The sequence below is a fragment of the Oncorhynchus kisutch genome, linkage group LG2 (assembly GCF_002021735.2).
Source record: "Oncorhynchus kisutch isolate 150728-3 linkage group LG2, Okis_V2, whole genome shotgun sequence".
NCBI classification, from domain to species: Eukaryota; Metazoa; Chordata; class Actinopteri; order Salmoniformes; family Salmonidae; genus Oncorhynchus; species Oncorhynchus kisutch.
The window spans coordinates 60,918,491-60,942,090 of record NC_034175.2 but is presented as its reverse complement, the minus strand read 5'-3'; the positions used below and the strand labels follow the sequence as shown (position 1 = coordinate 60,942,090).

At 44.0% G+C, this 23,600-nt stretch overlaps 1 protein-coding gene across 1 annotated transcript in view; it reads right to left on the bottom strand.

Moving 5' to 3' along the window:
* LOC109869504 (anosmin-1-like) overlaps nt 1–23,600 on the bottom strand; it is a 68,933-nt gene that overhangs the window by 25,796 nt on the left and 19,537 nt on the right. The window contains exon 3 of the mRNA XM_020459698.2: nt 543–605. Coding sequence (XP_020315287.1) covers nt 543–605 — 63 coding nt within the window. The remainder of the gene's footprint in view (nt 1–542; nt 606–23,600) is intronic.

Below are 23,600 nucleotides of genomic sequence, written 5' to 3'. Positions count from 1 at the left end.
GACAGTGTGCCAAGCTTCCAGGCCTTCATTAAGATCAGTTTATTGGTCAATTGCACACAAGGTAGGACCGAAATGTAACTTTGATTTTAACCTAGCCCCTCTGAAAGACACTTACAAAGGTTTTAGAGAGGTGCGGGGGATGCCACACAAGGTACCTGGGATGCTGTTGTTGTGGGGGGGGGGGGGGGGGTTAAGTGCCAACCCCGAGCCAACTTGGTGAAAATTCTGTCGATGTGCCCTTGAGCAAGGCACTTAACCCTAGTTGCTCCTGTAAGTCACTCTGGAAAAGGGCGTCTGCTAAATGACTAAAATGTCAAATGTCTAACAGGCAGGTCAGTGAGCTAACAGGGATTGTCCTGTTTACATTTGACCTGATGACTCATTTGAGTGGTGAGTAAGTTAAACAGCTCTGATTCAATCTAACAGAGTGCCATTACATTACAGTAGAGAGAAAAGAGTCTCCACTTCGCTTGACGCTCTTCATTCCCTCAGACTTTCCCCCCTCTGGAGGGAGCACTCAAACTCAGAGATGACATACGTACCTCGCATAAGTCCTGGCACTGGTTTTCCTTCAGGTCCCAGGATTCCTTGCAGGGCTCAAGGCACTGAAAGGGAGAAGGAAGGGTGTCAGTGCTTGAAAGAGACAGCCACATCAAAGAACTGTGTGTGAGGGAGGGTCGCTCACTCAATTTAATGTAAATTCAAAGGGGCTTAATTGGTATGGAAAATACAGTATCCATCCATCCATCCATCCATCCATCCATCCATTGACAAAGCAAGTGAAATAAACAAAGAGCAGCAGTAAAAGGGGGGCAGTAAAAGGGGAGTATTGGTGCAGAGTCAGTGTGCGGGGGCACCGGTTAGTTGATGTAATATGTACATTTAAGTAGAGTTATTAAAGTGACTATGCATAGATGATAACAGAGAGTAGCAATACAAATAATATGGGTGTTCAGGAGTCTTATGGCTTGGGGGTAGAAGCTGTTTAGGAGCCTCTTGGACCTAGAATTGGTTCTCTGGTACCGCTTGTCGTCCGGTAGCAGAGGGAACAGTCTATGACTTGGGTGGCTGACAATTTTTAGGGCCTCTGACACCGCCTGGTAGAGAGGTCCTGGATGGCAGGAAGCTTGGCCCCAGTAATGTACTGGGCCGTTCACACAACCCTTTGTAGTACCTTGCGTTCATAGGCCAAGCAGTTGCCATTTCAGGCAGTGATGAAATCAGTCAGGATGCTCTCGATGGTGCAGCTAAAGAAACTTTTGAGGATCTGAGGACACATGCTAAATATTTTCAGTCTCTTGAGGAGGAACAGGCTTTGTTTTGCCCTCTTCACGACTGTCTTGGTGTGTTTGGACCACGTTAGTTTGTTGGTGATGTGGACACCAAGGAAACTTGAAGCTCTCAACCTGCTCCACTGCAGCACTGTCGATGAGAATGGGAGCGTGCTCTGTCCACCTTTTCCTGTAGTCCACAATAATCTCCTTTGTCTTAATCATGTTGAGGGATAGGTTGTTATTCTGGCACCACACGGCCAGGTCTGACCACCTCCCTATAGGCTGTATCGTTGTTTTCGGTGATCAGGCCTACCACTGTTGTGTCATCGGCAAACTTGATGGTGTTGCAGTAGTGCCTGGCCGTGCAGCCATGAGTGAACAAGGAGTACAGGAGGGGACTGAGCATGCACCCCTGAGGGGGCCCTGTGTTGAAGATCAGCGTGGCGGATATGTTGTTACCTATGCTTACCACCTGGGGGCAGCCCGTCAGGAAGTCCAGGATCCAGTTGCAGAGGGAGGTGTTTAGTCCCAGGGTCATTAGCTTAGTGATGAGCTTTGAGGGTACCATGGAGTTGAACGCTGAGCTGTAGTCAATGAATAGCATCCTCACGTACAGTTGAAGTCAGAAGTTTACATACACCTTTACCAAATACATTTAAACTCAGTTTTTCACAACTTCTGACATTTAATCCTAGCAAAAATTCCCTGTCTTTGGTCAATTAGGATCACAACCTTATTTTAAGAACGTGAAATGACAGAAAAATAGTAGAGAGAATGATTTATTTAATTCATCACATTCCCATTGGGTCAGAAGTTTACATACACTCAATTAGTATTTGGTAGCATTGCCTTTAAATTGTTCAATTTGGGTCAAACATTTTGGGTAGCCTTCCACAAGCTTCCCACAAGAAGTTGGGTGAAACGCACACGCTTTTTCAGTTCTGCCCACAAATTTTCTACGGGATTGAGGTCAGGGCTTTGCGATGACCACTCCAAATACCTTGACTTTGTTGTCCTTAAGCCATTTTGCCACAACTTTGCTTGCAAGTCAGGTCATTGTCCATTTGGAAGACCCATTTGCAACCAAGCTTGAACTTCCTGACTGATGTCTTGAGATGTTGCTTCAATATATCAACATGATTTTCCGCCCTCATGATGCCATCTATTTTATGAAGTGCACCAGTCCCTCCTGCAGCAAAGTACCTCCACAACATGATGCTGCCACCCCCATGTTCACATTTGGGATGGTGTTCTTCGGCTTACAAGCCTCGGTTTTGGAGCAGTGGCTTCTTCCTTGCTGAGTGGCCTTTCAGGTTATGTCGATATAGGGTCCATTTACTGTGGATAGATACTTTTGTACCCTTTTCCTACAACATCTTCACAAGGTCCTTTGCTGTTGTTCTGGGATTGAGTTGCACTTTTTGCACCAAAGTACGTTCATCTCTAGGAGACAGAACGAGTCTCCTTCCTGAGCAGTATGACGGCTGCGTGGTCCCATGGTGTTTATACTCATGTACTGTTGTTTCTACAGATGAACGTGGTACCTTCAGGTGTTTGGAAATTGCTCCCAAGGATGAACCAGACTTGGAGGTTTGTTTTCCTGAGGTCTTGGCTGATTTATTTTGATTTTCCCATGTCAAGCTAAGAGCACTGCGTTTGAAGGTGTGGCTTGAAAAACATCCTCAGGTAAACATCCAATTGACTCAAATGATGTCAATTAGTCTAACAGAAGCTTCTAAAGCCATGACATCCTTTTCTGGAAAATTCCAAGCCGTTGAAAGGCACAGTCAACTTAGTGTATGTAAACTTCTGACCCACTGGAATTGTGATACAGTGAAGTATAAGTGAAATAATCGGTCTATAAAACAATTGTTGGAAAAATGACTTGTACTGTGTGCATGACACATGTCCTAACCGACTTTCCACAAATTTCTTGTTAACAAACGATAGTTTTGGCGAGGTTGAAAAATGAGTTTTAATGACTCCAACCTGAGTCTATGTAAACTTCCGACTTCAACTGTAGGTGTTCCTTTTGTCCAGGTGGGAATGTGCAGTATGGAGTGCAATAGAGAATACATTGTTGTTTGTGTTCCACTGGTTGCCCTTTTCTCATGGCAATGGGCCACATATTTTGATGCTGGCAAATATGTCTAATGTGGTCATACATTTGGCAGGAGGTTAGGAAGTGCAATCATGTCTTCTCTAAGCGCCAGGTCTGCATGCGGCGACCTCTCTCAATAGCATGGCTATGCGCAGAGTCTGTACATAGTCAAGGATTTCTTAATTTTGAGTCAATCACAGTGGTCAGGTATTGTACTCTGCAACTGTACTCAGTTTAGGGCCAGAGAGCATTCCAATATGTTCTGTTTTTTGGATGATTCTTTCCCGTGTCAAATAGTAAAAAAATATTAACTTTCTCATAATTTGGTTGGGTCCAATTTCATTGCTGCCCTGAAGCTCTGTTTGTGAACAGAGCCCCAGAACCAGCTGGCTGAGGTGACTCTTCTCTAGGTTAATCTCTCTGAAGGTGATGGCTTTGTGGTGGAATGTGCTTCACTTCCTTTTAGGTGGTTGTAGAATTGAATAGCTCTTTTCTGAATTTTGATAACTAGCGGGTATAGTACAAATTATGCATCTCTCTCATCTGAAATGTACATTAAAAATATTATATTACTGGTAAATGCACAGTGTTGCAACAAAGTGCAAATAGTTGAATTCTCCCGACGACTGCCAAGCACCTCCCTCAGCCACTTCCATGGCACACACCACAATCAGCGATCATACCTCTTTGTTGCAGATGCCCCACATACCTTCTGAGAACATCAACAATTTTCTACAAAAGGAGGTAACAGGCCAAGGTCCAAGGGGGATTTGTTTCTGAATAGAACAAAGAGCACAAAGTTGTCGTGATTTCCAAAATCCATTCAATAGCTGGGATATTTTGTCTGGCTCTTCTGCCCTTGACAAATTCCTTTTAAAAGATGCATCAGCATAACCCCCCTCAACCACCCTCTTCCCCCCTCATGTCTGGACCTGATACAGTTTGGCACTGGCACCAACGCTCTCCCTCTCTCTGAACCTAGACCAGTCGTACACATATAGCATAATTAATAGATGATTAACACACCCAGTTAAAATGTTCTTGGGATTCCCTTTTCAAACACGTGGAATGTATTTACTGGATGTTCGGCCCAGGCATGGGATCAAAGAGCAGCCTAGTTGTGACTGCAGTGCAAGTTGTTTAGCCCAACATATCAGATGTGGAATTGAAAATACACCAATAACGGTCAGACTCCAATTGCTGTAAACACAACAGCTTGCCCTCCACAAATCAAACTCAATAAGGCTAAATGTGATTAAAAAAAACATGCATGTCCAAGGGAATCAGGCATCAGATGCCACAGCAGAAAAGGGGCATGAGTTCAAAACCTCAGGTAGGATAAAGGGGCTGGAGGTTGATGTGTTCCTGGTGCTGCTAGTTGGCTGCTACAGAACCAGTGGTACTAGCAGAGCCCGTAGGAGAGTCTCCCACAGAGGAACCACTGCTTCTGTGTGGTTTTGACGGGACAAAACCACAGTGACCAGAGACCTGCCAGAGCTAGTCAGCTCCATTCAACTTGGACCCTCTGCACCAGCTCCAACAGAAACCCAGCAGCTAACTGTCAGACTCCCCCACTGCATTCCTTGTATGGGAATGTCCAATATGTTGGTCAGCAGGGGGGAATCATCTTTGATAAACGAGATGGAGACCTTCTGACTTTTGGATGTCTCGCTTCAAAGACCATTAGATACAGTATATTAGTCAGTCAGAGGATAAAGTACAGTATTTGTCCATGTTTCACTGACGCAGAGACGAGCGGTTAATAATCTCTTAAATTGCACCGTTGATGTAAGAAATGACTCATCTCAGCCAGGGAGCTGAATCTGTGTTTATGAGTTTTTAAATTAGCTCATTAGCAGCATCTGTCGTTATGCCATTTCCAGTGAAAAGTTTATTTGCTTTTTATGGAGTGCGTAAACCTGGCTTCTGGGAGGAATATGGAGCAATCAGGGCCCTGTGCTCAGCTCACCTGCCAGTTCTCAATTACACACTGTGGTCTCTCAGAACTGGTCGCTTGGTCTCGCCTCCTGAGTGGGGTTGGCAGAACACTGTCTGAACACTCAAGTGTTGAGGAGTGAGAGAAAGGGGATAGAGGCGGGAGACCGTTACATTTTTCTTCAGCGGCTTCAACCTCCCCTAAAACCAAGTACAGTACTGACTGTATGTGATGAGCACAAGTTCAGAATGAACCCCTGGAGACTCAAAATAAACCACAGGGGGGAAAACACAGAAATAACTTTAAGTGCATTAGAACAATAGTTTTACATACAATAACACTCATTCATAATAAAATGCATGTTTACATAATCCTACTGGTGTCTTTCAAAACCGCATATGTCCTCACAAATGATAAGTTATATGTGCTAATTTAAGCCTAACACATTTCCAGTTGCTGTAAATTATAGTAGGCCTCCTTGGTAGTAGCAGCACTAACGACCAGCCATTCTAGCCTAAAGGAACCTCAGCCAGCAGACACAGCACATGCCAAAGCCCTAAAATCCCATCTACAAATCACTTAACATACCGTAAGCCGTGGGATCAAGCCAATTTTCCCATTAAAAGATCATGTGTGCATGGGAATAAATGCATTCCATTGGTTGAAGAAAGGCTCAGGTCACTGTATGGTTCATCGCAATTGGATATAAACTCAGCAAAAAAAGAAACGGCCGCTCACTGTCAACTGCGTTTATTTTCAGCAAACTTAACTTATGGTCATACAAATGTTTACACAACAAGATTCAACAACTGAGGCAAACTGAACAAGTTCCAAAGACATGTCATGTGACAAAAAATGGAATAATGTGTCCCTGAAGGGGGGGGGGTCAGTATCTGGTGTGGCCACCAGCTGCATTAAGTACTGCAGTGCATCTCCTCATGGACTGGACCAGATTTGCCAGTTCTTGCTGTGAGATGTTACTCTTCCACAAAAGGTACCTGCAAGTTCCCTGACATTTCTGTGGGGAATGGCCCTAGCCCTCACCCTCCATCCGACAGGTCCCAGACGTGCTCAATGGGATTGAGATCCGGGCTCATCGCTGGCCATGGCAGAACACTGACATTCCTGTCTTACAAGAAATCACAAGCAGTCTGGCTGGTGGCATTGTCATGCTGGAGGGTCATGTCAGGATGAGCCTGCAGGATGGGTACCACATGAGGGAGGAGGATGTTTTCCCTCAAATGCACAGAGTTGAGATTGTATGCAATGACAACAAGTTTAGTCCAATGATGCTATGACACACTGCTCCAGACCATGATGGACCCTCCATATTTCGATAAACGCAAATCCGACCAGCACCCCTGGTGAGACAAAACCGCGACTAGTCAGTGAAGAGCACTTTATGCAAGTCCGGTCTGGTCCAGCAACGGTGGGTTTGTGCCCATAGGCGACGCTGTTGCCGGTGAGAACCTGCCTTACAACAGGCCTTTACAAGCCCTCCGTCCAGACTCTCTCAGCCTATTGCGGACAGTCTGAGCACTGACGGAGGGATTGTGCATTCCTGGTGTAACTCGGACAGTTGTTGTTGCCTTCCTGTACCAGTCCCGCAGGTGTGATGTTCGGATGTACCGATCCTGTGCAGGTGTTACACGTGGACTGCCACTGCGAGGACAATCAGCTGTCCGTCCTGTCTCCCTGTAGCGCCGTCTTAGGCGTCTCACAGTACGGACATTGCAATTTATTGCCCCGGCCATATCTGCAGTCCTCATGCCTCCTTGCAGCATGCCTAAGGCACATTCACGCAGATGAGCAGGGACCCAAGGCATCTATGTTTGTGTTTTTTCAGAGTCAGTAGAAAGGCCTCTTTAGTGTCCTAAGTTTTCATAACTGTGACCTTAATTGCCTACCGTCTGTAAGCTTTTAGGGTCTTAACGACCGTTCCACAAGTGCATGTTCTTTCATTGTTTATTGAACAAGCATGGGAAGCAGTGTTTAAACCCTTTACAATGAAGATCTGTGAATTTATTTGGATTTTTACGAATGATCTTTGAAAGACAGGGTCCTGATAAAGGGACGTTTCTTTTTTTGCTGAGTTTATAATTGAAGTGAAAATGGATTGAAACTTGCGTTTGAAATGCTTGCGTGTCAAGACAAGTGGAATTGAGATTGCATTCCATGCGCAAAAGATTACAACATAGATCCGACCTTGTATGTTAGTGCATGAAGCTTATCACTTGACATTCGTCTCACAATAATTTAGTACAAAAATATGTTTTCATACAATAAAAAAAACAAAGCAAGGAAGTGTATTGAGGGAGTGGATATGTCATAAAAAAAAAGTATTTCAGTATTTGTATTTGAGTTCCTCACTGTGAGAGCTCTCCCAGGTAACTGACAATCTGTCAGCGTTTATCGACAGTCACACCCACAGAACTGACATTTTAGTAGAAGAGGGGGTGTGAGCCATGACAGATGTCTTGCCAAAGCAAATAGGAGACGCTCTGTATAATTACAAAGGTGACTCAATCAAAAGACAACATGGAAGGGAAGGCGGCTAATTGTGCTGGTCATGTTGCATCTGTCTGGTTAACCTGGGTGTCGGTCTGAGATAGGCATTAGCTTCAACTCTAAGACTGGACATCCAGACTAACATCTTTTGGAATAACAATGTGACATGAGTTTGTTCTATGATGGGTTAACATATTTATATGCAAGTTTCTACACAAAAGAAATATGGTGAATTGAACTGTTTTCACTCCCAGATGTGAACAAGCACATTGACTATCGGTAGAGGCTTGAGGTCCACCAGAGCTCTTGGTTAGAGCAATGTATGAACAAAAGTGTTTGTGCTCCTGACTCTCCCTTTGTGTCCTTATCATCCTCCCAAAACAGTGAGTGGTACAGTACATTCTGCATGGCGAAGTAGAGCCAGCCATGGCCCATCACTCCCCATTTCACGCTGTAGTAAAACACAGCAGTTGTTGCACTGGTGAGCCCTGAAAGGATTTCTGTGGGGCTGATGTGGGAGTCAGGGACTGAATGGCTGCCAATGCCACAGCTCCGTCCTCAGTTCGTTACGGAGTGGGGGGGGTGGGGAATAATGCTTAGCTAGGTGTGTGTGGGTGTGTGTTAATCCTAGAACTTCCACGGGCGGCTGCTGGTTATCTTAGTCCATCGTAAAAAAGGCTCACTTCCCAACGGGGACAGCTGGAACAACAAACACTGAAAAATGTCTTGCATAAAATGTCACAGAAAGTGTTATGCTTCAGTTAATGAAGCGTGAAACGCTACCAGTCGAGATTGCCGCAGGCTACACAACACACACTGTAGACATAATAAAAGACAGGAACATCATTCATACTAACGTATTACATAGGAGACGGTTTCCCATACCGTCTGAGCATATTTGTACAATCATGGGGCGGGTTTAGGAGAGATGCGTGTGGCTTTCTGACGACAAGCTATATGATTAATTCCTTTATTTCATAAACGTACTGTGATCCATAAAAATAAACATATTTCTATACGTGGATAACCAATATGATAGCTTTCTATCCATTCTTTCAACTATGAAGTTGACTATAATGTCACCTAGGCCCTATTAATACACAACAGGCCTCCCAATCCATTGTATACGTTCCCTCTTATAAAGCAAAAGATGGTTGGAGCCAGTAGAAACTATCGATCGTGGCCCTGAAGTTCAATGTCAGCTGAGTTGGTGGTGGGGGAGATATTTACGAGGCGAGTCTCAGGGAGGGTGCAGCGCTGCAGCAGTAGGGACAAAACTCCTCTGGGAGAGGGCTATACGGAGGGATCTCTGTTGTTGATCACACTGTAAATCTCGCCTCCTATCGCAGATAAGTTATGACCCTTATCTGCTGCCCTGGCACTTTTCACACACATCACCAGAATCAATTACTCCATCGCCACTCGCTTGCTAAGAGCCCAGCTCATATCTATCAACCCACACAGGAGCTACCTGGTTAAAGTTCCTGCTCTTTATCCCTGTCCTTTCCCTCCCGCAGTCTCAGAAGAGCTGCTATGAGCACCATTACTCTTGATGTTTCTCCCGTCTTCCCTATGTTGCCCCTCATTCTTATTCATGGCAGACGGCCCACTTAAACTGCATAGCGATTTCAAAGTCAGCTTGATTTCCATCCAAATCCATTTTAGTCAAGAGTTTTATTTCAACCCTGTCCTAGAAAACATTTTTTTTAAGTGAATTTCATTACATATTTGAAATTAATGAATTGAAGTTGTACATCTGGTGTGGAGTTTCCTGTCAAAACAACTGTGAGGCCAACACATCAGAACAGTTTAAACATATTTCATTGAGTGTTGGGTTGTGAATAATGTGAATAAGTAGAAAATCGTATATGCTCTAAAGGCTTTCCAATAGGTCTTTGATTTGCCATTAACTTTCATAGGATTGTAAAAATGTTGACAATAAATCTGGGTGGAGTGACTTTCGTGAGCTATTACACAATAAAGTTCAGTGTACCTTGAGTTCAGTAAACCGTCACCGTTCCTTCAGTGGACTGTGAGTAACATGAGGTGTGGGTGTGCATTAGGCTCTCAAGTTGTCTCTCTCTCTCGCTCTGGGCAGTAAACCAACACAGGTGCGTTTGGAATTTCAGTCAAGACACACTGCCACACTAGAGTGTGTGAGTGGATTAGGTATGTCAAGGTTGGAGCAGAAGGAGGCCGATTAACTGAAGTGCTCTAACTTGAAACTTGATTCTACACCCCCCCCCCCCCCAGCACACACGCACAAACAAACGGGGACACACGCATCCATGCATGTGTAGCATATGGGGATGTGTGAAACTTAAGCCTTGTTCACATTATCCATAAGCACTCCATTACGTTGCGCCAGATGTCATGCATTTCAAATGGGGACATCCACAACGGAGTGGAATCGCCATGTCCGGACACATGCGTGTGTTAGTCACACTGGTCGCTGCTTCATGCACGGACTAATGAAAGGTAGGCCCCCAGTCACCTTCAGCATTCAAATGTTTGTCAAATGACTGGAGCAATATTAGGCTTTATTAGTTGAGTGACAACCATCATTAATTTGGTAGGTTATTGTCGATTTTATGTCAATTGTTCAAGTTCACCATCAGCAATAGTTTTGCTATGAACAATCATGTACAGTGAGTGTACAAACATTAGGAACACCTATCTAATATTGAGTTGCACCCACTTTTGCTTTCACAGCAGCCTCAATTCATCAGGGCATGGACTCTACAAGGTGTCGAAAGTATTTCACAGGGATGCTGTCCCATGTTGATTCCAACGCTTCCCACAGTTGTGTTAAGTTGTCTGGATGTCCTTTGGGTGGTAGACCATTCTTGATATACACTGGAAACTGTTGAGCGGGAAAAACCCAAACAGGTGTGCCTGGCATTCCAATCAAATCTTATTTGTCATAGGTTACAATGAAATGCTTACTAACAATCCCTTAACTCTTTATTGAACTGCATTGTTGGTTAAGAAAATATTTACTAAATAAACGTAAGTAAAACATTTTTTTTTAAAGTAACAAAATAACAATAACGAGGACATATACGGTGGGGTACTGGTACAATGTCCGGGGGTACAGGTTGGTTGAGGTCATTTGTACATGTATGTATGGGTAAAGTGACTATGCATAGATAATAGAAAACGCGTAGCAGCAGTGAAAAATGTAATAGAGTGTGTGGGGGGGGGTGTAAATGTAAATCTCTCTGTAGAGAGCCTACGTAGCGCCTTACGGTCAGATGCCGAGCAGATGCCATACCACGTGATAATGCAACCGGTCAGCTCTCAATGGTGCAGCTGTAGCTATCTGGGGACCCATGCCAAATCTTTTCAGTCTCCTGAGGGGGGGTTACCAAGTCATCTTCACGACTGTCTTGGTAATAATCAATAATTATGCTCTTTATTTAACCATCTTGCTTAAAAATGTTATTTGTTCATCAACAATTGTGAATAACTCACCACAGGTTAATTAGAATGGTGTGCTTGAAAGGATGCATATAACTCTGCAATGTTGGGTTGTGTTGGAGAGAGTCGGTCTTAAAATCATTTTCGATACACAATCTGTGCCTGTATTTAGTTTTCATGCTGGTGATGGCCGAGAATCTACTCTCACATACGTACGTGGTTGTAAAAGGCATTATTTTCTTAACAGCGCAATTTGCCAAGGCAGGATACTCGAAGTGCAGCCCAATCCAAAAATCTGGCAGCGGCTTCTGATTAAATTCAATTTTCACAGAACCGCTTGTTGCAATGAGACTCTTGTGGACTGGAGGCAGGGCGTGAAAGGGATAACGAATAGAGTTGTTCGTGTCATCCGTTTTGGGAAAGTACCTCCGTAATTGTGTACCCAACTCACTCAGGTGCTTCGCTATATCACATTTGACATAGTCCGTAAGCTTGAGTTTATTTGCACACAAAAGAACCAAACAATGATGGAAAGACCTGTGTGGTGTTCTTGTCAATGCAAAAAGAGAAGACCTCCAACTTCTTAATCATAGCCTCAATTTTGTCCGCACATTGAATATAGTTCTGGAGAGTCCATGGAATCCTAGATTCAGATCATTCAGGCGAGAAAAAACATCACGCAGATAGGCCAGTCGTGTGAGAATCTCGCCATTATACAAGCGGTCAGGCAAGTGAAAAGTATGGTCAGTAAAGACAACTTTAAGCTCGTCTCAATAAAAAAATTAAACATTAAAAAAGTGTCAATACTTTGCCCCTTCAAAATCAGCGCACTTCAATATGTAGTAAAAGTGTTACATGGTCGCTGCCCATATCATTGCATAGTGCAAAAAATATGAGAGTTCAGGGGCCTTGCTTTAACAAAGTTAACCATTTTCACTGTAGTGTCCAAAACGTCTTTCAAGTTGTCAGGCATTCCCCTGGCAGCAAGAGCCTCTCGGTGGATGCTGCAGTGTACCCAAGTGGCTTCGGGAGCAACTGCACGCACGCGTGTTACCACTCCACTAGGTCATGGCTTTTGCACCATCAGTACAGATACCAATACATCTTGGCCACCAAAGTCCATTTGGATGTCACAAAGCTGTCCAGTACTTTAGAAATAGACTCTCCTGTTGTCCTGGTTTCCCGAAGAGAGGTCTTCCTTAATTGGCCCCTCATAAACGTAATGGACATATACCAGGAGCTGTGCCAGGCCCGCCACGTCTGTTGACTCATCCAGTTGTAACACATAGAATTCACTGGCTTGTATGCGAAGCAGTAATTGTTTCAAAGCATCTCCTGAAGTGTCACTGATGCATCATGAAACAGTGTTATTTGATGAAGAAATTTTCTGTATAGTGTTTTGGGCCTTTTCCCGAGCATTGTCCCAGTCATATTCGTGGCAGCAGGAATAATTAAGTCCTCCACAATAGTATGGGGCTTGCCTGTCCAAGCCACATGGTAGCTCACCATATAAGACCCTTTTAGCTCCTTATTAAATGGTATATGTTGCTTTTATACATAATTCTCACTCAAACTCCCATGGCTTATTTTTCAAATTGGCATGTTTTTTTTAAATGTCTGTGCAAGAGTGAAGGTTTCATTGAGTTGTGCGATAGTACTTTTGCACATATAAACACACTGTGGCTGGGGAAAGGCACTACTCCCAATATGTGAACCCCAAATCAAATGTAGTTCTCATCATATTTGTGCATCTTCATTGGTCCAACATCCCAGTCTGTTGTTCGGTGCTTTCCCAGGTAAGGGGGCAGTAGCTCTTGGGATGCATTAGATTCACAACTGTCAGTGTCCATAATAGCTGGGCTAACAACAAATGTAGGGTTACTGATGCTAGCATTGGATGTGCTCGTGGAAGCAGAATAACATGTGTCGTCGAAAAAGGTGCAGTACTGCTGGTAGTAGTAAGTAAACGGAATGAGCAGCAGCTACGTTTGGCTACATAGTGAAAATAGTGAAATTCTCACAAGTGTAACGGGTAATGTGATTGGATGTAATTTTTTGGACCAGGCTACCTGTATTTGACATTGTGTTGTTATTTCACTGAATACTAGAATGGTTTAAATTTATTTTTGGCAGTGAAACGAGGCTACTCAGGCGAGAAAAAAACCTCACCCAAATATATAACCCCGTTGGAAAATATAAAATGGACCGTTTGAAAATGTGAAGACTTTTCTTTTTAAATGAGAATCAAATTTTTATTTGGCGTACCCCTGTACTACAGCATATTCAATTTACGAGCAGAGACCTTCTTCAAAAGGACAAAGGACTCAGTTGGGCAAAATGGCCTTCCATCTACCACCAACCTACCGAAGCGCAGCTCAGAGTAAATATTTATTGCATTTTCCTTTTCCAAATGGGCGGTAATTTAGAATGCATAAGATACTGTATTTACAATAGCACAGCGTCGCCATTTGTTCCTCAGTCTTCCCGCTCTTTCACTCAAACCCAGCCCTTTTCTTTTGTGTAACCAGCTGTCATATCTGTTAAGCCCGCTAGGGACGTTTTCCTTTATGACGTAATTTGTAATCAAGTTATGTTTTAAATATGTGTAATTAGTTAGGTATTTAGTAAATAAATAATTAAACCCAATTTTGTATTGCTGATTCAACTTGTTAGCCAGGGTTCGTGCAGATAATCAAGAATTTACAACTTTCAGATGAGACTGAATTAAGATGATGATTAATATCATCGAGAGGGAAAGATGCACCTCTACTTTTATCTAGCTTTTCGCATGCCACCTTCGGGAAGACGGTCACGTGTGCTAGCAACGCAGAGGTCCTGGGTTCGAAGCCTCGGTGTGAGCCGAATCAGGAGGAAGCGGTACTCGCTAAGCAAGCAGTGTGACATCCTTCTCTCACACACACACAATTCAAGCTCTGGTTTGACTCAAGACGACGTAGACTTCAAAGGCATTCTCATTGGTTATGATGTTTACCATGGATTACATGACTCATGTTAACATACGCCCTCTCATAGGTTCACAGCACAGCGTAAAGAACACAGACATGCCTCTTTCTATATGTCTGTCATAACAGACTAGTGGAGAAAAGTCTGGTTTCCATTCCCCTCTTCCTAGGGTTCATCAACTCCTTTCACAAGGTTATTATCTCAGATTGTTTCTAAAACTCATTTATAAACCACTTGACATCCGCCATTTGGTGTCAATTCATAAGTAGTGTTGCAAAATTCCAATAACTTTCAATAAAGTTTCTGGTTTTTCAGAAATCCCGGTTGGATTTATGTAAAACCAGGGAATTTATTGAAAGTTACCGGAATATTGCAACCCTAGTGATAAGCTGTCAAAGCATATAGCAATTAAATATTCCCCAAAATATTTTTATAGCTCATGCACCAATATAATTAACAGGGTAATAACAATGAGCAAAAGGAATGCATGACAAGTCACCATACATTTCTTGTTCATTGACACAATTAAATATTACATGTCAACTCTAAACGGCCTTGAAAGAGAAGTAGTTATAAAACTTTGTGAATACCATTATCCACCCAATGTTTTCAAAACAACATTGTGCCGTAATGTAGAAAATAGACTAAATAAATAAAAACCCTTGAATGAGTAGGTGTGTCGAAACCTTTGACTGGTAATGTAGGTGTTCCTTTTGTCCAGGAAGAAAAAAAAGGTCAGTGTGGAGTGCGACAGATTTCTTCATCTGTGGATCTGTTGGTGCGGTATGCGAATTGGAGAAGGTCTCGAGTTTCTGGGATGATGGTGTTGACGTGAGCCATGACCAGCTTTTCAAAGCACTTCATGGCTGCCGACATGAGTGCTATGGGGCGGTAGTCATTCAGGCAGGTTACCTTCACTTCTTGGGCACAGGGAATATGGTGGTCTGCTTGAAACATGTAGGTATTACAGACTCGGTCAGGCAGAGGTTGAAAACTTTCCAGTTGGACCAAGCATACTCTGAGTACACGTCCTGGTAATCCATCTGGGCCCCGAGGCTTTGTGAATGTTGACCTGTTTAAAGTCATCTGGAAACAGCTGGAGCTCTCATGCATGCTTCAGTGTTGCTTGCCTGGAAGCGAGCATAAAAAAAAGGCATTTAGCTCGTCTGGTAGGCTTGCGTCACTGGGTTGCTCACAGCTGGGTTACCCTTTGTAGTCCGTAAGTTTGCAAGCCCTGCCACATCCGACGAGCAACAGAGCCATTGTAGTAGAATTCAATCTTAGTCCCGTATTGACGCTTTGCCCGTTTGATGGTTTGTCTAAGGGCATAGCGGGATTTCTTATAAGGGTCCGAATTAGTGCCCCACTCCTTGAAAGAAGCACCGCTAGCCTTCAGCTCGGTGCGGATGTTGCCATTAATCCATGGCTTCTGGTTGGGATATGTACGCACGGTCAGTGTGGGGACAATGTCAGCATCGGTTTGTGGTGGTAAATAGACAGCTACGAAAAATATGATGAAAACTCTTGGTAGATATTGTGGTCTACAGTTTATCATGAGGTACTCTACCTCAGGCGAGCAATATCTCCTTAATATTAAACATCGCACACTAGCTGTCATTGACAAATAGACACACCCCCACCCCTCCTCTTAACAGACATAGCTGTTCCGTCCTGCCATTGCATGGAAAACCCAGCCAACTGAATATTATGTGTCATCGTTCAGTTACGACTCGGTGAAACATAAGATATTACAGTTTAATGTTCTGTTTGTAGGATAGTTTTGAGCAGAGATCATCCAGTTTATTTTCCAGTGATTGCACGTTGGCCAACAGAACGGATGGTAGAGGCGGGTTACACACCCGCCAATGAATTCTCACAAGGCACCACGATCTCCGCCCCCTGTATTTTCGTCTTTTCTTCATGCGAATGACAGTCATTTGGGCCTGGCCTCGGAGAAGCAGTATATCCTTCACGTCGAACTCATTAAAGAAACATTTTTAGTCCAGTTCGAGGTGAGTGATCGCTCTTCTGATATCCAGAAGCTATTTTCACTTATAAGAGACCGTTAATTAGAAACAATGCGGAAAAAACAAAACAGCACAGTTGGTTAGGAGCCCGTAAAATGGCAGCCATCCCCTCAGGAGCCATATTAACCAATGTTTGAAGACTTGCTATTCTGTTCTTCAATAGAGAGCGGGAAACAGTGAGCAACCTAGCAGGTGGTATCAGACATTTTGAGTTTCACTTTAATGATTAATTTAAATGCAGTTGAAGGGAACAGACAACAAAGAGCATTGGAGGAATATCTTGCCAGAAAGGGAGAAGGGGAAAGAGGGGGAGGAGGAGGGGAAAGGGGATAAGGAGGGGTAAGAGGAGGGTTCATGCATTATACATGTCATGCTTGGAGATGCCTGTTTAATTTATGAGCTCCAAAAAATAAATATATATATATATATTTTTTTTTTTTTTTTTTTTTTAAAGCCCAGCCCAGCCAGGATTGAGGCTTTGTCTGTCTGCTGTGGAATGCAATAGCAGTTCACTTAATACTTCAGGACGCTGACGTTTCACCCATAACAGCCACCAACATCCAACTCACTACTATGTAATTTCTGAAACATACCGACACAACAATCAAAGCGGCAATGAAGATGACTCATTCTGGTCTGGTCGTTTGGTACTGTTGTTACATTACACCACCAGCCAGCCAGCCAAGACAAGAGGTGAATATTACAGTGGCTGGTAATGTGAGCCTCACTTATCTTTATCAGGGCTCGGTTTACATGTCATGACAATTAGACTCAACCGGATGTCTCCATCAGACGGGGTCAGATGGGTTATAAACATGTCTAGTTGTCCTTTCACTGTGCTGCGGTGGCCTGGGAAAGAGATGGGCCCTCTGTGGCAGTAGCCCTCTTTGTCACACACCACTCAGCTTAACGTCCCATCTGATTACTGTACTCTAGTCTCCCCCTCATACCAGTGATAATAGGAACCACCACATCGTCCTGCATGATGATGGATGGATGGATGGATGAAAGTGGAGCATAGAATGGAGAACAAGCTAATGCACTTTCCCAGCATCACCCACAGACATTTGTTTAGGCTTTGTTTCCCAATGCAAGATAAGATTTCAAGTTGTGATAATCAGGTCATATTTTCCACACAATAGGAGAGAAAGAGACTACCATGTAGTCCGTGGTGAATTGTGGGCAATTAAATGCATTTAGTCTTTGCCAACGTGTTCCTGTTGTTTCCATACACTTCGACTCGAGGAATTACAAATTAAATGTAGATGATCTGGAATCTGGAAACCACTCACTATCTAGGTGAGAAACATCTACAAAATCACAGGTCTTCATAGGGAGTGAGACTGACCTAATCACATTCCAATGCTATCTGGATTGGAAGTGTTTCTCTTGAGAAACACTTCAAATCTACTTCTCCCACTCAACCAGACCCCACAATCCTCTAGTAGCAGACACAAATGGTAGGTCTTCCCCCTGAGTAAACTTGATCTGTATCATCCGGGGCGGCAGGGTAGCCTAGTGGTTAGAGCGTTAGACTAGTTCAAACCCCCGAGCCGACAAGGTACAAATCTGTCGTTCTGCCCCTGAACAGGCAGTTAACCCACTGTTCCTAGGCCGTCATTGAAAATAATAATTTGTTCTTAACTGACTTGCCTGGTTAAATAAAGAAAAAATAAAATCTCTACCAGGGAACACAAAAGCCAGAATGTCAATATTCAGAGCATGAGGCTTTACCCAGAGGGCCACAGGGCCAGGTCAAAGGTCACTGGATTTACACTGGTGAGTGTTTGTAGGGATCAAGCGAGAGCTTAGGCTGGAATGGCTGATTTCGATTACAGAGCAATTAGGAGCCTTTGGAAATCCTAGCAGTGTAAATTACTCTTCTGTTGACATAGTGACCAGGCCAACTCCCACACTAATTATGAGATAAGAGCGAAGTGTTTCTGCTGACTTCATCATGCCAGTAATTCCCTACTGAATATCACAGAACAGCGTTTCCCCTAGGATGTTTTAAAAACAAGTTTCCTGCTATTCTACACATTTTGCCATGGCTTATGCCTTGTTCTTATGCTGCGTGACAAAAATATATATATTGGGGCCCATGCCATTTTGGGAATTTTATATTTTCCCTGACTGTTTACTTTTTATTTTGGTGATTGCAAACTAACAAAGATGATCTTACTTACAAATATATGGCTCCATTATCTTTTCTACATACTTTATCTGGTTTGAGTGGTTTAAGTTTACACTGAAAGCGTTTTACCATCCTGAAAATTATATATTGTTTAATTGCAGTGGCAGCCACGATTTAGCCCACGGTGGTGCGCCACTGCTAAATGCATGAAAGGGAAACACTGCAGACGATCTGTGCAGTTTCATTCAGGAGATGAATATGGCAAATGTGATGGATTGGATTATAAATATCCAGTCAAAAATACCCTCCTGATGAACACCCCTTTAAAACTAACCTTCCTCATCTCTGGGTCCAAACTGTGAAAGGTTGTGTAAGAAAATAGTGATGACTTTGTATAACAAAAAGGTTGACATTCCAACTTTTCCTTTAGTGATCTCAGTCTTGCTTAGCGGGTTCTTTCCCTGTCTCCCGATTCACATTGTGAATTATGATCTCAACAAATAGCAGGCAATAGAGCAACCCCCCCCCCCCAGCCAATTAAACTTAACAGCCATGTCCAGATCAGGTCCTTCCTGCTGGGACTGACCAGCCTTGCTTCACTCCTCCACCACACACAAAAAAAAAGGCTGGCCTCAAACTCACCCACTCTTCAAATATAAAAAGGTCAGAGACTGGAAATAATACAAACAGTTAGCAATGTGTGCACACAGGGTTGAACCTAAATAAAATAGTGTTCTAAGAACTAATGCCACGGTCTAATGAGATGAGAAAAATACGCATTGAAGGAATACCAGTTAGAACAATTTAGTTAATCTCAATACTTGTCCAATGGTATGCATGACATTTCACTTCTAGAACAAAGTGTGTTTTAGTCTTCAGTCAGAGTCTAGCCATGACAGCACACACACACTTGACAGCAGTGGAGGCTGCTGAGGGGAGAACAGCTCACAATAAATGTCCTGAACGGAGCAAATGGAATGGCATCAAACACCATCCCACAGATTCCACTCCAGTAATTACCACAAGCCCGTTCTCCCCAATTAAGGTGACACCAACCGCCTGTGCTTGACAGTGATTTTCACTCAGACGTGGAGGGATCTGTCCATAATGGTGGTGTGGCTGGATGTGGTGGGTGAGGACAGAGGTGTCGGTGACCACTGAGGGTCTGGTTCAACCACCACCAAAAAGGTGGATTGAAGTGCGTCCAAGCAGACAAAACAGTGCCAGCCATAAACCATCCACACAGCACTTAGATATTTTCACTGCGCCTCCAAATGCGACTGCCTGCCGCCAGAGAAAACATGGCCCCACAAAGATCATAGCACTCAGGACACACCAACAGCATTTGCTGGCCGAGAGTTCTTAGCACCTCAATGTAATTTGCAAAATGAGTGCTCACCGATTTTACATGTAGAACCAAATCACCTGAAAAAATGTCCGCAGTCAGACGTCTACAGCTGGTTGTCCCTAAAACCCAGCAAGCTGAATGATTGGCAGACAAACACTACATCCACATTCAGTGTGATGTGTGTGTGAGCCTTTAGTAAATTGCCATGACATACTCTAGAAGTTTGTAGCCAACGAAGAATGTGATATTTTCCCAGAGCACATGCCATCAATTTCCTTTTTAATGAAGGTTAATGCAGATTACGGAAAAAGCCAAAGCTACCCATTTAATATTATTGACCTAGAAAAACACTACTGTTGGGGAACCCGGATAATTATTTTTGGCATAAGAAAACTAGTGGGTAAGAAAGGGGGGAGGGGGTGAAAGACACTTAAACACAAGACTTTCATTGCTCTCCACTGCTTGCTATTCAAGCAAACTGTACTGTAACATTCGTCAAAATGTAAAGGTTGGGTTGACGCGTGTAATCCAATAGAACAAACAATGTGTTAGTTCTTATTGCAGGGATGTCTAGCTCTATGGGTATGATGGGTAAGGAGAGTCAAAATGTAACCCGGAGCATTTCAGTTCTGTGAAGGTATTCCACCACTCATTGCTGTTAACTAACCGTCCTGCAGACAATGTTGCTTTACAAAGCTTCTCCACTGGCAAGCTCTGAAAACCTTAGTAGGTTGGTGATGCGGCAGATGGGGGAAGTCGTCAGTTCACTGAAATCATCCGTTCACTGCTGAGGGATGTAATACTACAGATTCATGGATGACTTATTTTCATGTTAGCAAATGGGCTGAACTTTCTAGTTCACGGAGAACTCCATCTCCCCGGTCAATGATCTCCCCGGTCAACAAGTTGGCATGGTATTGTATTACATCTTTATTTCAATTAATGATTTTCTCCTTAAATCAAAAATACACTTTGTTCTTATATCAAATTGAAAAACTGGGTATTGAAGAAATGGGTTGAATTGCTGGAATTTACACAATTATCTCCAGGCCTGGGTAACGGAGCATGGCACACCGTCTTTTTTTTCTCCTTCCCTGTGAGGAGTTTGGGTAATGATAATGAAGTGCATTGCTTATTTGCAAACTGACATTTAGCTGCCTCAAGTCAATCCTAGCATATGATTTGGCGCTTGGATCACACCCTTGGGGAAAGCAGCCCACGTTAATGTCAGCCATACTCTGCATGTGGAAAGCTTTGTCTGCTGCAGACACACACACACACACAAAGACACTCTTTGCACAAGGAGCAGGAAAAGAGAGAACGCCCTGCAGTTTGCAAACTTTCGATGAGTACCTTATCCAAATGTCTCAAGTGGGACGTTATGAAAGCAGAGTAGACCAAATGACAATAGCTCAATAGCTCATACAAATGGCTGCCTACTCTCCACTCCGTCCTCCTGGCGTCTCGGCTGAATAGGGGTTGGCCTGTTGTTATGGCATGCTATTGATTCCCTGCCACTGCCATCTCTCCCTGCCCCGGCAAGAGGGGTTAATCACCATGATAATGGGGGCTGCTGGGAGTTGGGAGGCTATGGAAACTGCATAGGAGAAGGCCAGGAGGACTTTCCTCCGTCTCAGTTGAATACTGTGAGGCTTTGATTTCCTTAACCACTGACAGATGGATAGGGTCACAGCATCTTTGTCTAAATAATGAACCAGTCTTTACCACACAGGGACCACACTATGGGCCTGGATGGATGGATAGGGCAGGCTGCAGCCCCTTGGCAAGGTAGACCCAGGAAGGGGGAGGATGACTTTTCAGCCAATGCTTTTGTCTCTCTGTTTGACAGGGAGCTGTTCATGAAGTAAGGAGAGGCTAATTAGAGTCTGTAGCCATTCACACAGAGGCACTGTACGACATGGGCCCATTTGGAGTGATTGTTTGAGCTGACACTATGGCCCCTGTGCTTTGAGAGGCTGAGAGAAAGAGAGCGAGGAAGGAAAGACTATTGTGAACTTTTAATATTACTTTAAAAGATGTTACATCATGTTCACACTCCAAACAATCCTATGTCTGAAAGTACAGCCTAAACAAGTCCAAAATGCTAACTGATATGTAACACACACACACACACACACACACACTCATCCTTGCTGATGTCCTTGCTGTGTCTGAATCCTGGCTCAGGAAGGCCACCAAAAATTCAGAGATTTCCATACCCAACTATAACATCTTCCGTCAAGATAGAATTGTCAAAGGGGGAGGAGTTGCAGTTTACTGCAGAGATAGCCTGCAAAGTAATGTCATACTTTCCAGGTCCATACCCAAACAGTTCGAACTACTAATTTTGAAAATTACTCTCTCCAGAAATAAGTCTCTCACGGTTGCCGCCTGCTACCGACCCCCCTCAGCTCCCAGCTGTGCCCTGGACACCATTTGTGAATTGATCGCCCCCCATCTAGCTTCAGAGTTTGTTCTGTTAGGTGACCTAAACTGGGATATGCTTAACACCCCACCAGTCCTACAATCTAAGCTAGATGCCCTCAATCTCACACAAATCATCAAGGAACCCACCAGGTACAACCCTAACTCTGTAAACAAGGGCACCCTCATAGACGTCATCCTGACCAACTGGCCCTCCAAATACACCTCCGCTGTCTTCAACCAGGATCTCAGCGATCACTGCCTCATTGCCTGTATCCGCTACGGAGCCGCAGTCAAACGACCACCCCTCATCACTGTCAAACGCTCCCTAAAACACTTCTGTGAGCAGGCCTTTCTAATCGACCTGGCCCGGGTATCCTGGAAGGACATTGACCTCATCCCGTCAGTTGAGGATGCCTGGTCATTCTTTAAAAGTAACTTCCTCACCATTTTAGATAAGCATGCTCCGTTCAAAAAATGCAGAACTAAGAACAGATACAGCCCTTGGTTCACCCCAGACCTGACTGCCCTCGACCAGCACAAAAACATCCTGTGGCGGACTGCAATAGCATCGAATAGTCCCCGTGATATGCAACTGTTCAGGGAAGTCCGGAACCAATACACGCAGTCAGTCAGGAAAGCTAAGGCCAGCTTCTTCAGGCAGAAGTTTGCATCCTGTAGCTCCAACTCCAAAAAGTTCTGGGACACCGTGAAGTCCATGGAGAACAAGAGCACCTCCTCCCAGCTGCCCACTGCACTGAGGCTAGGTAACACGGTCACCACTGATAAATCCATGATTATCGAAAACTTCAATAAGCATTTCTCAACGGCTGGCCATGCCTTCCGCCTGGCTACTTCAACCTCGGCCAACAGCTCCGCCCCCCCCGCAGCTACTCGCCCAAGCCTCTCCAGGTTCTCCTTTAACCAAATCCAGATAGCAGATGTTCTGAAAGAGCTGCAAAACCTGGACCCGTACAAATCAGCTGGGCTTGACAATCTGGACCCTCTATTTCTGAAACTATCTGCCACCATTGTCGCAAACCCTATTACCAGCCTGTTCAACCTCTCTTTCATATCGTCTGAGATCCCCAAGGATTGGAAAGCTGCCGCAGTCATCCCCCTCTTCAAAGGGGGAGACACCCTGGACCCAAACTGTTACAGACCTATATCCATCCTGCCCTGCCTATCTAAGGTCTTCGAAAGCAAAGTCAACAAACAGGTCACTGACCATCTCGAATCCCACCGTACCTTCTCCGCTGTGCAATCTGGTTTCCGAGCCGGTCATGGGTGCACCTCAGCCACACTCAAGGTACTCAACGATATCATAACCGCCATCGATAAAAGACAGTACTGTGCAGCCGTCTTCATCGACCTTGCCAATGCTTTCGACTCTGTCAATCACCATATTCTTATCGGCAGACTCAGGAGCCTCGGTTTTTCGGATGACTGCCTTGCCTGGTTCAC